General features: G+C 43.3%; 3 protein-coding genes across 4 annotated transcripts in view; 2 read left to right on the plus strand and 1 right to left on the minus strand.

Annotated features, from left to right (window-relative positions):
• Positions 1-12,638, plus strand: part of LOC146672509 (nuclear factor 7, brain-like) — a 190,792-nt gene that overhangs the window by 80,582 nt on the left and 97,572 nt on the right. The window lies entirely within an intron of this gene.
• slc25a11 (solute carrier family 25 member 11) lies at positions 1,791-7,814 on the minus strand. Its single transcript, XM_085385815.1, has 9 exons — positions 7,571-7,814; positions 5,421-5,573; positions 5,212-5,329; positions 4,991-5,079; positions 4,809-4,899; positions 3,225-3,315; positions 3,041-3,140; positions 2,912-2,963; positions 1,791-2,173 (listed from the first exon to the last, which is right to left on the minus strand). The coding sequence occupies exons 1-9, from the start codon at positions 7,633-7,635 to the stop codon at positions 2,018-2,020; spliced, it is 915 nt and encodes a 304-aa protein (XP_085241941.1). The 5' UTR covers positions 7,636-7,814; the 3' UTR covers positions 1,791-2,017.
• LOC146672514 (motile sperm domain-containing protein 1-like) lies at positions 8,793-11,457 on the plus strand. Of its 2 annotated transcripts, none has more exons than XM_085385829.1 (6): positions 8,793-8,861; positions 9,635-9,914; positions 9,997-10,072; positions 10,151-10,368; positions 10,477-10,632; positions 11,166-11,457. In XM_085385829.1, the coding sequence occupies exons 2-6, from the start codon at positions 9,710-9,712 to the stop codon at positions 11,192-11,194; spliced, it is 684 nt and encodes a 227-aa protein (XP_085241955.1). In that variant the 5' UTR covers positions 8,793-8,861; positions 9,635-9,709; the 3' UTR covers positions 11,195-11,457. The 2 variants fall into 2 exon arrangements, with proteins under 2 accessions (XP_085241955.1, XP_085241947.1); XM_085385821.1 differs by lacking the exon at positions 8,793-8,861 and adding an exon at positions 8,868-9,169.

A 12,638-nucleotide genomic window follows, 5' to 3' on the forward strand; every position in this document is an offset into this window, starting at 1 on the left:
CATTTTAACCTGGGAAACTATTCCTCTTCTTATGTAATGTGTGGCGATCTCTGACCATTTCATCTGTATTTGGGTACCCACAGTCAAGCAGTTTCAGTTCTGTAATAAACTGTTCAAATGCCTCATTTTCACCCTGCATCTTTTCATGGAACCTATATCTGGCGTAGATTGGGTTAGCTTTCAGTGTGATGTAATCGTAGTACATTTGAAGCTTTCGGGAGTCGTCTGCGGTGAGCATCCACGTGTTGTAGACATCCTGTCCCTTCTCACTGACCCATAGAAGAAGGTAGCTGCATTTGTCTGCCTCCTCCTTCCCCCGAAGAGGACCAGCGAACATCAGCTCGGCGAGCTGCTTGAAGCGCCGCCATGCCTCGGGCAGGTTGCTAGAGTCCCAATCCATGCGCGGTGTGGGAACGCCGTAAGCCTCAATGTCTGCACTGTCCAACGGCGAGGGATTGCGTAGAAAACCGCTACTCTGACACTACTCTGCAGCAACACAGTGCCATCTAGTGGCTGATGCAAAACATAGATCAACATGTTATATTTCCTGGTTTGTTGCATTTGAGTGACATAAAGGCCAGAAATTCATTCAACTTCCTCTTATAAATTTGCAAGCTGTACAGCTATGGAAGCCCGTTTTCACCACACACAAAAAAGTATCCATATCTTGAAATTTCGAGATATTTTTCTCAAAATTTTGAATAGTAACTCGAAATTTTGAGAAAATAACTCGACAGTTCGAGTTATGGATACTTTTTTTTGTGTGGCGGAAACGGGCTTCCATAGCCAGCACAGTGCATATGTTTGTTGCAGGTCAGAAATGAAACCTTTTCTGATGCTGAGAAAATAAAGCGTGACTCAGTGGTGCAGATATTTGGCAGTTTTTATTTTAGACTTTGTTCTGGTTATTGTTCAGTTTCCCCTGCAGTGTAAGTGTAATTCAGGCAGACAAACACAGGTGGATTCACTTGTACAAAAGACAAACTGAAATGGATTGTAACCAGAGCATTCTGACCAGTCTACCTGGTGATAGGTTTACCGCAACTGATGACTTGTTCACTTAAGGTAAATACAACCACGTCACTTATGAAGAAGACACACAGCTTCTCATGTTATAGTTTTAAAACATCTAAAATCACTCTTGTTAATTCATTTGCTAGATTAGCTGCTAGCATACCCACTTTGTTTGAGGCTTTTTGCTAGCTAGTTAGCAACACTACACACCTGTTACTCTAATAGTCTGTATTTTTTAATGACGCAGCACTCCTTAGCTTTTGTTATCCATATTTATAAAGAGATGGCATTAGCTGTACACTCCAGAGGCCCAGAGTTACTGTTAATATCAGAAATGTAATGCTGTCCTTTATGATTTTAAGTTTAGGCTGAGGATGATCTAAAACTGAAGATTTTAACACTTTTAGATCCATTACAGTTATAGAGCACTTTGCAGCCTGCTAACATGGAAACTACATAAAAATAGCAGGTGGTTTCATAAAAGTGTAATTTATTCCTTTCATTTAATTTAATAATAGAGTCTACATTATTAACAGCTAAACTCACCCTGGCAGAAAAATGGTGAGGAAAACCATCAGGACCAAGCTGGGTTTCCTGGGGCCAGAGATTTGGACAAACTTTCTCCCTTACTTTCATAACAGCTGTCCTGTGCCAGATGTTATATTGAGCCATTGAGAGGCATCAACATCAGTATCGACTACAATAAAGTTTAGCCGACGTATTGATGTAATTAATAACAGGAGTCCAAGTAGGAAGTGATGGAAATGACAACAAAGCAAGGTCAAAAAGTCTTTATTCAACCACGAGTCTCTGCTCAGCCATGGTTGTTACCATGGTTACCTATCAATCCCATCATGATGCTGCGTGTTGTCAGGGAGACAGTGGGGCAGGGTTTCTACAAATAAGACTTAATTACTCAAAACATCTGTGAATGATGTCTGAACTACATTTAATTTACATTTTTCTCTTTACAGAAAGAATTCAAACACTGTGTGTGCATGGGCTAAACGTCGAGGACGTAGGTCTTGTAGAGGCGGTTCATCTGCTCCAGGAAGATGAAGGTGAGGACGGTGTGCGGGCCGAGGCGGGCATAGTACGGGGTGAAACCTTTCCACAGAGAGAAGAAGCCCTCCTTCCCCACCACTCGAACCAGCACCTCCTGATCATGACACAGATAATTCAGTCGGTGCCCAGAATATAAACACTTATTACCGGAACAAGTCTATTAATACAGTATTAATATAACTTAATATAACTTGTATATCAGTCCTCTCACTGGCCACTTCATTAGGAACACCTGTTAAACTTCTTTGACTTGTGTTTTATCAGCCAATCACATGGCAGTGACTCAGTGCATTTAGACATGATGCCCGTGCCCATCCTGTCATGACCACATTTCCTGATATCTGCAGGATAACACATGTCAAAAAGCTCCATTCATCTCTAACATAAGAAAATAAGTTCACTGTACTCAAATGGCCTGACTCCAGTGGAGCATCTTCCTCATCAAGGAGCAACTGACAAACCTGCAGCAGCTGTGTGATGATATGATGTTAATATGGAGCAAAATCCTTGTTAAATTTATTAAGATTTAAAGAGTTCTGAAGATAAAACTTGTTACTAGCGATGTGTACCTAATAAAGAGGCCTGTCAATGTGTATTGCAGATTGTCAGAAAATGATTCTCTAAATCTAAATGTTACACAAAGAACATCAAAGATACAGAAGTAACCTGTACAAATACTTCAAAATCACAGTATTACCAGGAACAATATTGCCTTTATTCATCAGCTCATCTGCTTTCAGAGCATTATTTAACTTTCATGCTAAAAAAAGACTTTAATGACCAAAATGTAATAACAAAAACAAGTAAAAACCAAATAAAATTGGCGACTCACCAAACCATTTTTATACTCTGGCTTCCCGTCGATCATCTTCATGTTCTGGATCCTGCCAAGAAAAAGGAGAAGGTGGTCAGACTCGGCTGGACCACAGAAGAAGAGTTCATCAAACGCCTTCAGTCTCACCTGGTCTTTACGATGTCGACAGGCATCGAGGCTGCCGTGGTAACCAGACCACTGATCATACTGGCACAGAAGTGACACAGAATATCGTCTCTAAAATAACCTGAGAACACACAAACATATTGATGAAGAGTGTGCGTCACTGCAAGACCGTGTGCTTGCGTGAGTGCGTGCGTGTGTTGGGCACCTGAATCGAGCAGCGCCTGTTTGGACTGAGAGTACGAGGCCAGCTGAGCAGCGTTCACGACCACCGCTCGAGCCATGGTGGGAATGCAACCCTGCAACAACAGAGTCGTCATCAGCTCAGTTATTAAAAACACCCAAAGAGACTCGATAAAGCTGCTGAACCAACAAACAGACGTGAACGCTCCACAGACGACGTCTGGAGTCTTTTCTGCAGGAAATGAACCAGCGAGGGTAGAGGTGGAGGGATGTCAGCGACCCTCAGAGCATGCTGTAGCTCCGATTTACAGTTTCAGCTTTTTATCGTCTTTGATTCAGCAGAATAGCTGAGATCCGTCCCAGTTTAGGTTTCAGCACTTAAATCCTCATTTTATTACTAACACTCATCAGGAAATTTGATTTAAAAATCATCTAACTTTTGTTATTGATATTACAGAGAATGAAAGGACAAGTGTCAAATTTTGTTAATCATGTAGTGAGAATTTCATGGATGAAGCTTTTAGATTCCTGCAAGCAGAATCATTTTTTTTTTTTTTTTTTTAAGTGAAAAGTTTAAGATGTTACTACCAAGTGTTTATAACTGAACAAAAACTGAGGCACTGTAATGACTCAGTTTATCTGACCTATGTTTGCACCATCTTTGGTGGGAAAACTGTTGCAAAATCAGAAAAAAAGATGCAGAGATCAGAAAAGAAGAAGATCCCTGTCCTTCCCGTCTTGGAGCAACTGTGACCACGTAATGTCGTCTGGGAATAATAAAGTGTTCTGATTCATTGAAAAAGACTGCGACACTGCCCTCTGCTGCCCCATGGAAGTACTGCAGATGGTCAGTAAAATCCTTTGCAAATTAAAAAAATTCAATTAATATTTTTAATAAAAATAAAAAGATTATTTAAATGTTTTAATTCAGTTTAAAATTATTTAAAATATTGTAGACACATTTTTAACAAGGGCTGTAAAAACTAACAAAACAAAGCCACTAAATCCATGAGCGTTTATTCAATCGTCACCTGAGGAGCTAAAATTATTCTAAAAAGCAGCGAATACTGCATCACAGTCTCGCGCAACGATTAGATTAGACATTTATGTTTGATAAAGAGAGACCCAGATTTAGAACATGTGACATTCTTCAGTTTGGAAATTCTTTAGAAGAAAAACTGAGAATTTTGGGAATATAAATGTTTTGGAAACATGAGGATAAGCAGAGAAAAAGCCAAATTCAAAAATATCAGAATCAAAACTGAGGTCATTTTTCTTGTTTTTGCTCAGGATTCGCAGAGTTTTTTTTCCCCTTCAATAAAAGCTGCAGCAGTAGCTCACAGTTCCCATTAACTACTTTCACACATATTAATAACAGTACAACGGCTTGAAAAACAAAATAGTTAAATAAGAAAAAAAAAAAAAAAAAAGAGCTAATGTAATGTTTGTGTGATGTTAAATCGGGCAGCATCTACTCTGGGTGAAGGACCACTTCAGGACACAAACCTTTTTATCAATTAAAATTTCCACATTAAATTACTGCATCTGGACTAATGGCTACTCATTCAGGCCCAAGTGAAGAAAATGATGATGATGATGGTAGCCTCACCCTCCACAGCGTAGTGACGCCTTCCTCTTTGGTTATTCGAACGAGGGCATTAAAAACATTCTTGTATCCTCTCCGCTGGTCTGCAGGTAACCTGGAGACACAAACGGTGAGGAAAACGCCTGCGAGTCATTTTGTGTCCATGCCGAGCAGAGAAAGCTGCTCGAAGGTAAACAGAGTCTCACCGTCCATCGGCCGTCATCCTGATCAGCGCCACCTCTGCTGGCGTCCCCACAAATGCTCCAATGGCTCCAGCTGTCATACCAATCAGAGCCTGTAGGGGGAGCACACTGTTACTCAGCAGCATGGAGGGTGCTGTGGCATCTACACCTTTACCACTGCTTAAAAGCTTTCTACAGGCTTAGATGATTTCAGAGCTCATAAGCCTTTCACTCTTTCAGCTCACCTTGAGGAAGAAGTTCGGCGGCCGGCCGTCACTGCTGGTCATTTTCTCGAACAGGATGGTGTAGATTCCCAGACGGGTCGTCGTGTAGGTCGCCTGACGCAAAAGACCTGCTGACAGACTGACAAACACACAAAGAAACCCACAATGAAGCAGGGAGATGAAACGTGAGTTAAAATGATAAAAATCAGGATGGGGCGAAGCGCTGGTACCCGGTGTAGATGCCCCCCACGCCCTCGTTTCTCAGGATGGAGAACAAGGCGTGGAAGCTGGTTTTATACTCTCGAGCCTTCGTCCCCTGACCACTCAGCTGCATCCTGTTCTTCACCAGGTCCAACGGCTGCACGAAGACTGTCGCGCCCATCCTGCAGAGAGGGAACAGCACAAGTACGTTTATTAAAGCTGAAGCATTACTGAGAAAACATGAAACCAAAAACTTTTTGGCACAGTCAAAGACACAACAAAACCTGGGAGCGCAGACTTGTTATCATATATCTGACATTTCAGATGTTTGAACAGATTTAAATCGTAACTTATAAAATGAGACCTTTGGACTGACTGTTCCAACGACTTCCACTGAAATCCAAACAATGTGATCAAAATAAATCAAAGTTCACTTGAAAAGTTCTTTTTATTTGAAAAGAACATCAGGGAGGAGTTTTACAGTTAAGGGAGACAGTAAAAACTAAAACATGGCAGGTTGTTTAAGCGCAGTTGGAGAACAGAGGTGTTTGCTCTAATGAATTTACACTTCTGTTAGCAGTGAAGCTGCAGCGATGTGGTAACTCTGCAGTGATAAGTTATCAGGGACTGGAAGAGCTGGTACTGTGAGTTTATCAGGAGGTGAGAGTTTAGCCTCCCTTAGAAAACACCGACGGCAGCAGGTGAGAGCACAGATTAACTCACGATGATGAAAACCTGCCTGGGGCAGCGATTCTTGTCTTTTAAATCAGAACACGTCCATTTATTTATCTCAAATGAAGCTTCACAGAAGAGCGTGCTGGGATCCTGACGAATTACAAACTGTAAAATTAGAGATGGTGCAGAGATACCTCTAAATTATCTCTGATTCACACCAAATATGGATTAAAATATAAATGAAGGCCTAATCTGCAAACCTACAGCTCTAACATTTAGTCATGTCATTATTTTTAACTTTTATAGTTTCTGAGAGATATATCGATAGATAGATATCCATCTATGAAAAAAGGTGTGCAGGTTTGAAATAAAGTCAACTGTTGACACCGCCTCACGGAGTTTGTAAGAAGCAGCCATACTGTCAACATTTGGTGACCTTCAACTGTTTATTATGAGGCTGTTTAACCTGCTACGCCTGCTAAGGTAACCTGACACACACACACACACACACACACACACACACACACACACACACACACACACACACACACTATCGTCTTAAAGTGTGTGTGTGAGTAATGTTCTCCATGTTTCCTCTCATACACTCATGTTAACCTTCATGTCAGCATACGTTCACTAATCCCTGTGAGCCAAAAGGTCAAATTGTTCAGTTTATCATTTTTTTCTATTTTTGGATCAGTATGATGTCAGAGACAGTCACGCACCCTGTTGAGTGAGGGGCAGCCAATCACTGAGGCGCAGTGTGAGATAATTATTGAGATTATAATTTTAATTCATTCATCAAATTATTAATTGGCTTAATGAACTTTTATGATACATGATTACATTTGTAAATGTTTTGTGATAAACATGGATCAGAGTTTAACTGAACCTGATTTCAGAGTTTAGAGGCTAAACCAGGTTACATCATCATCATGGTCATAAAGCTGTCATCCATCCCGGCTAACAGTTAGCATGCTAACGGCAGACCGGGGAGCCGACGTCAGGTCCCCCTGACTGGTGCCACCTCCCCTTATCTGCTGTCAGAGTTTACTTTAGGGAAGCTTCGCTGCCAATCCAGCGTTAGCGTTAGCTCCTCGTTGTAAAGCCCAGGCGGGAGGTTTTAACAAATAATTTCCCGGGGATACAAGCGGAACATTTGCAGGACTTCTACGAGTTTGCATGTTTAAATGTGTTCTGGTGAGAAAAAAGGGGCAGGAAGCTCTACTCGAACATGGCTAACTAACACATGCAGAGAGGTGCCCAGATTTCGTCATGACACCGGTGTGCTGATGAAAAACGTCCCCTCGGAGTTCTCGGGGTGCAGCCCGTCCTGTGACAGCCAGCATCAGCTGCTAACAGCTAACCATCAGCGTGTCGCTCCGCCGCAGTAACGGCCTCCGTGCTGTCCTTTAAACCACACAGAGCGGGTTTAAACTGACCAGAGCTCTCCTCTGACCCCTGACATTAGCGCGATAGCATGGCAGCTAGCCGCATCACTTACCCAGCCAGCCCCCCGAACAGGAACTTGATGGCCTTCGGGGAGGTCTTGGGCTTCGCATCCGCCATGTTTCCCCCGATCGGTCAGTGGCCGCAGAGTCTGCGTTCAGATTTCTGCCGCCCGCCTGCCTGTGTGCCTTTGAGCCGAGCTTTCCGCCTGCTTTCTCCCCGTCGCAGCGGCGGCAGCAAGAGTAGCAAGGTGACTCTATAAAGCGGACGCGTCCCGAGACACGAAGAGCAACGGACCAATCAGGAGGCGAGGAACGATCAACGTGCTCCGTTCATGGTCTCCTTTTAAACTCCTCCATCCGAACTCTACTAATCAACTAATACAGCGAAGTTAATGACGTACAGCGTACATCAGATATTTAGAAGGCTGTAGTCTTTGACTTACTGATGTTATATTAAAAAGAAAAATGTTATTTTAAACATTTTGGCATTTGGCATGCAATAAATTACACACGTGAAGTTGATTATGAATTCATCATCATTTGACCAAAAACATGTTTATACAGACTGATACTTGAAACGATGACGAGCCTTTTGATAAAGAGGCCCTACTCAACTAAAAATTCGTGCATGGCATTCTTATGTCTTTCATTTCCGAGAGAACTTGAATGCCGCAGATGCTACAACGCTAGTTATTTAAATTAAGTATATCTATAAATATGTAGAAAACATAAATTTAAAAGTGTATAACTGGTAGGACGTTATATAAATGTTTAGTTTCTTTAAAATAAGGAAACTAAAAGCCACAATTATTTGTTAAATAATTTATTGCTTATAATGTTGTACCATTGTAATGAGATGAGATGATAGCCTTTATTTGTCAGTTGCAGTTGCCCACCGAGAAGACAGACCTTGCCGACCGTACAGGTCAGGGAGGTAGCAAAGGAAAAAAACAGTGAAATGTGTAACACAAAAGGATAACCCAGAAAGATAAGGGAAGGAGACGGTGAAAGATGCGTCCGCCTCCTCCGAGAGCCAAAGAAAGAAAGCATTTTCTTGTAGCATGGTTGAAACATTGTAGCAACCATTGTTGTACCATTTTCTTGAATATTATGGCTTTTATAAATCCAAAACGATTTCTTGTTTAGTTTCAGAATTAAAAATGAATTACAACTGTTGCCACCATCATTTCAGCTTAAACACAGCGTCAAACTAAGGAGTCTGATGTGACACACAAAACAACAGAAGGCTGGGACTCTTTCCGAACGCTCATTGGTTTAGAGCTAGAGAGGGGGAGGGATTTATTATAAGCAACAGCTTGCTGAGGAAGTAGATCCGGGGCAGCGGTGAGTAGAAACACTGAGCAGTTTTATTTCTGTTTCTTTTCTTTTTTTTACCGGATTAAACTCCCATAAAACGCCTCGGTGTGACCGTCCGGCTGCCGGAGATCATATCGCGGAGCTGGCGACAGTTTCTGCTGCGTCACGTTACCGGTGTTTTGGCGAGTGATTGGGCAGCTAGCGTTAGCAAACAGCAGGAAGCTCACTAACAGAAAGTCTGTTAGTGAAGTTTTTCGGAGTTTTTTTTACACAGAGATCCAGAAATAAACAATTTATACTACAGGCTGACAGCGGAGGGATACACAGGAGCTGAGGTACTTATTTATGAGGCGTTACCTGTGTTTGTTCTCCACTGTTTACATGCTGGGTCCTGTTTGTTTAGGGAAGGAAACGAGGAGCTAGAGAAGTAAACACGGAAACAGAGAAGGAAGAGAAGAAGCACAGAAGGATAAGAGGAGGTAGAGAAGTAAACAAAGAAACAGAAGGAAGGAAAGACGTACAGAAGGCAGCAAGGTATCGGGTAAGAATCATGGTGGCAGAGAAAAGGCAGGAAGGAGGGATATGAGGAAGGAAAAAAGGAGTTGGTAAATAAAGGGGGCAGGGTGGAAATGAGGACACAGAAAGGACGAGGAGGAGGGGAAAAAGTAGGGAGAGGTAACAAGGAGGCATTGTACAAAATAAGGAGACAGAGGAGGAACCAAGGAGCCACAACCTAGGAAAGAGAAACTTTTTTTCTCCTCGTTAAATGATTTTTTTTTTTTGTCTCGCTGTGGTGGTAGGCGGTGTTACCTCTAGGTATCCAATGACAGCTCTCCGATCATGTCCGCGGGCGGGGCTCCACACAGAGCGGACTAATGAGGAGGAGGCAGAGCCATGACGGGCGAGGAGACGAGGGGGGGTCGGCGGTGGCAGGGGAGCAGAGCGTGGCGGTGGGGGGCGTGCCACGTCTTGCCGTCTTCCTGTTCCCCTCAGAGATGGTGTTCTACGCCGAGCAGAGGAGCTCCCATAGGAGGGTGCTGACCCTCTACAACCCCTACAACTTCAGCCTCAGCTTCAAGAGTGAGTGCAGCCTTGTTTAGGCCCTGGTCATGCCGCCACTGGCTCTAACAGCCTCTAACAGCCTCTCTCTCTGTCCTCACAGTGTGGTGCACGGCGCCCTCGTTCTACAGGGTGGTGGAGGCAGAGGGCAGCATCCGGGCCAAGTCCTGCGTCGACCTGTGAGTGTTTCAAACTTTGTTTAAAACTTAATCCATAACGACGCTCACATGCAATCAAGTATTTTGTTTTCCTGTCAGGGTCGTGCGTCACCTGGACGTCTCCCCCAGACACTGGGGCCGCAGGGACCGGTTCCGCATGGAGGTGAGGGGTGGAGGCCAGGTGGGACGACGGGAGATTTGGGCGGAGCTTAGAGGAGGACAAGAGGAAGAGGAGCAAAGAGGAGGTCAACAAAGGGCGCTGCCCCATCCTACTTCTCAGCTCCTGCCCACACAGGCACACCTGCCTGCCTGCACAGGTAAGGCACCATGGAGTGCTCTGATTGGTTCCTGCAGCAGTGCATTCGCGGGTGCAGAGTGAGTTGATCTTACTAATGATGTTTCTGTGTGTGTGTCTGCGTCTGCAGCTGTGCGCAGCGCGTCTCAGTGGGCGGTGTGTGTGGCTGTGGCGGTGCTGTGTGTCACAGTGTTGATGCTCCCCCTGCACACTGACAGCAACTCGCTGGTTCCACGCTGGCTGCACGTCTCCACCAATCAGAAACTGGTCTGCGCCTACACACTGGGTAACACCACACACACACACACACACACACACACACACACACACACACACACATCGGTATGACCTGAGAGAGAGGGGAGGCAGGAGCAAATGAGACAGTGGGAAAGTAAGCAAAAAGAAAGTAAAGAAGGAGATAGAGAAGGAAACAAGGAAGTAGAGAAGAACAGTTATAGGTGAAGAAAGGAGGAATCTAGGGACAGTTAAGGAAATGAGAAGTCAGAGCAGAAAGGAAGGAGTCTCAGAAGGAAATGTGGAGATAAAGAAGCAAACAAGAAAATAGAAAAGGAAATAAGGAAGCGGAAAAGAAACTAGATATAGAGAAGGAATTAGGAGAGAAGGGCAGGAACGAAAAGGAAACAAGAATGTAGTTGGAGGGAAAACGAAGGAGATAAGGAGGTAGAAAAGGAAATGAGATGGTGGATAAGGGAACGAGAAGTTGAAGATTCAGAAGTACATAAAAACATACAAAGAAGGAGGCAGAAAAGGAAATGAGGAGGTAGAGAATGAAGCAGTGATGCTGTGGTTGTCTCGCAGGTCTTGTTACCATGGTGTTTCTACGGTGACGTCATGCTGCAGCGACCTGTGGCCTCACCGTCGTCCACACAGGAGGAGCCCTCAAACGACTGTCATGGGACAGCGAGTAGCGTGTTCAAAAAAGCTTTATTTAAACGTGTCGACGGAGCGGACGGAGTCATCGACCACTGATGAACAGTTGGATACGAGCGCCGTGAGAAGAAATGGACGTTAAACCGACGAACATGTGACAAAGCTGTGATGCTGCGTAAATAAAATGATTGTGAATAAAAACAGAAAGTGATGATTTTAAGAGGATTCAAGTCTTTATTTAACTGTAAACAGAACAACACAACACCATCTTTGACCAGAGTGTACTCACACGTTTAAATAAAGTTTTTACAGAAGCTCAGTGCAGCTCATCGTATCCAGGATAAATAAATAAAACAAAGCAGGTAAACTGTGTAATCAGATGTGTGTGTCTGAAGTTTTACTGCTGATGGTAAAATGTTCACAGAGGTTCAGCTTTTCTGCGTGATGCGTCGTTATCCATCAGAACTACAGAGCTGGCCTTCCAGTCTCTGAGAAAAACCTCATCAAGTAATGCATGAACTAGTAATTGATGGAAAAGTTCCAGTTTCTTCTTCACTGCCATGAATAAAAACCTGTTCTTTAAAAGAATCCCCTGCATCTTTCTGCATGATCATCAGTGCTGATCGTTCTCGATGTTCCTCTGGGATCGCTGATCGGTTTCAGACCTGAAGCAAAGTGAGCCGCAGATTTCCCATCCATGAACCTGAACCCTGAATGCAGTGATAAACACACAATGGCTCTGAAGGACAAGTTTCGCCTGAAGTCTGACATTTCATATTAAACAAGGAGCCGTTCTGACAGGTTAAAAACATTTAAAAGAATAAACGTAGAAAAGAAAAACAATGAATTAATAAAAAAGATTATAACCTGTGTCACAGATGAGGCTCACTCCAGATTAATGTAAAGAAACAAACTCAGATTTATTTTCACCTCATTTAGAAGGTGATTTACACCTGCTGAGTGAAGCACACGAGGAGGAAGAAGGAAGGAAATAAGTCCAGAATGAGATTCCAACACTTTACCATCGGAGATGTTTGTCAATAAAGAAATACACAAGGGGCCTGTTTCAATATGCGTACTTGTGCGTGCTTGCATTCTCGTGTACTCGTGATACGTCATCAGTCCAGAACCCAAACGCGGCAATGGCGGAGGAGCGCGGCTAAAACTTTTAAATATTACTCTTTCTGGGTCGCAAAATAAAATTGTAAGTTATTTTGAAGTGAGAATGTAGCTGTGTAAGCTTCAAATATCTGCTCGATTTATCAACATATCACATATTTCCAAACGTGCTCCGACGTTTTCCGAGACATCTGTTACCCACCAGCTCCATATACATTTTGGGGCATGTATTCTGTAATCTGTAATGGAATACATTTTAAAAGTAACCTTCCCAACACTGCC

Source organism: Rhamphochromis longiceps, linkage group LG3 (assembly GCF_057381845.1).
Source record: "Rhamphochromis longiceps isolate RC_006_pf linkage group LG3, R_longiceps_female_GT1.1, whole genome shotgun sequence".
Taxonomy (NCBI): domain Eukaryota; kingdom Metazoa; phylum Chordata; class Actinopteri; order Cichliformes; family Cichlidae; genus Rhamphochromis; species Rhamphochromis longiceps.

Bases quoted from the DNA above. Each gene is read 5' to 3' on its own strand.
- slc25a11 (XM_085385815.1), bottom strand. From the start codon at position 7,635: ATGGCGGATGCGAAGCCCAAGACCTCCCCGAAGGCCATCAAGTTCCTG. The intron at 4,900-4,990 runs GTGAGACTCTGT...TTGTGTCTCCAG, and splicing joins AGGATGACGGCCGATGGACG to GTTACCTGCAGACCAGCGGA. The intron at 2,964-3,040 runs GTGAGACTGAAG...TTTTCTTGGCAG, and splicing joins GTCGACATCGTAAAGACCAG to GATCCAGAACATGAAGATGA.
- LOC146672514 (XM_085385829.1), top strand. From the start codon at position 9,710: ATGAGGAGGAGGCAGAGCCATGACGGGCGAGGAGACGAGGGGGGGTCG. The intron at 9,915-9,996 runs GTGAGTGCAGCC...CTGTCCTCACAG, and splicing joins CTTCAGCCTCAGCTTCAAGA to TGTGGTGCACGGCGCCCTCG. The intron at 10,633-11,165 runs GTAACACCACAC...GTTGTCTCGCAG, and splicing joins GGTCTGCGCCTACACACTGG to GTCTTGTTACCATGGTGTTT.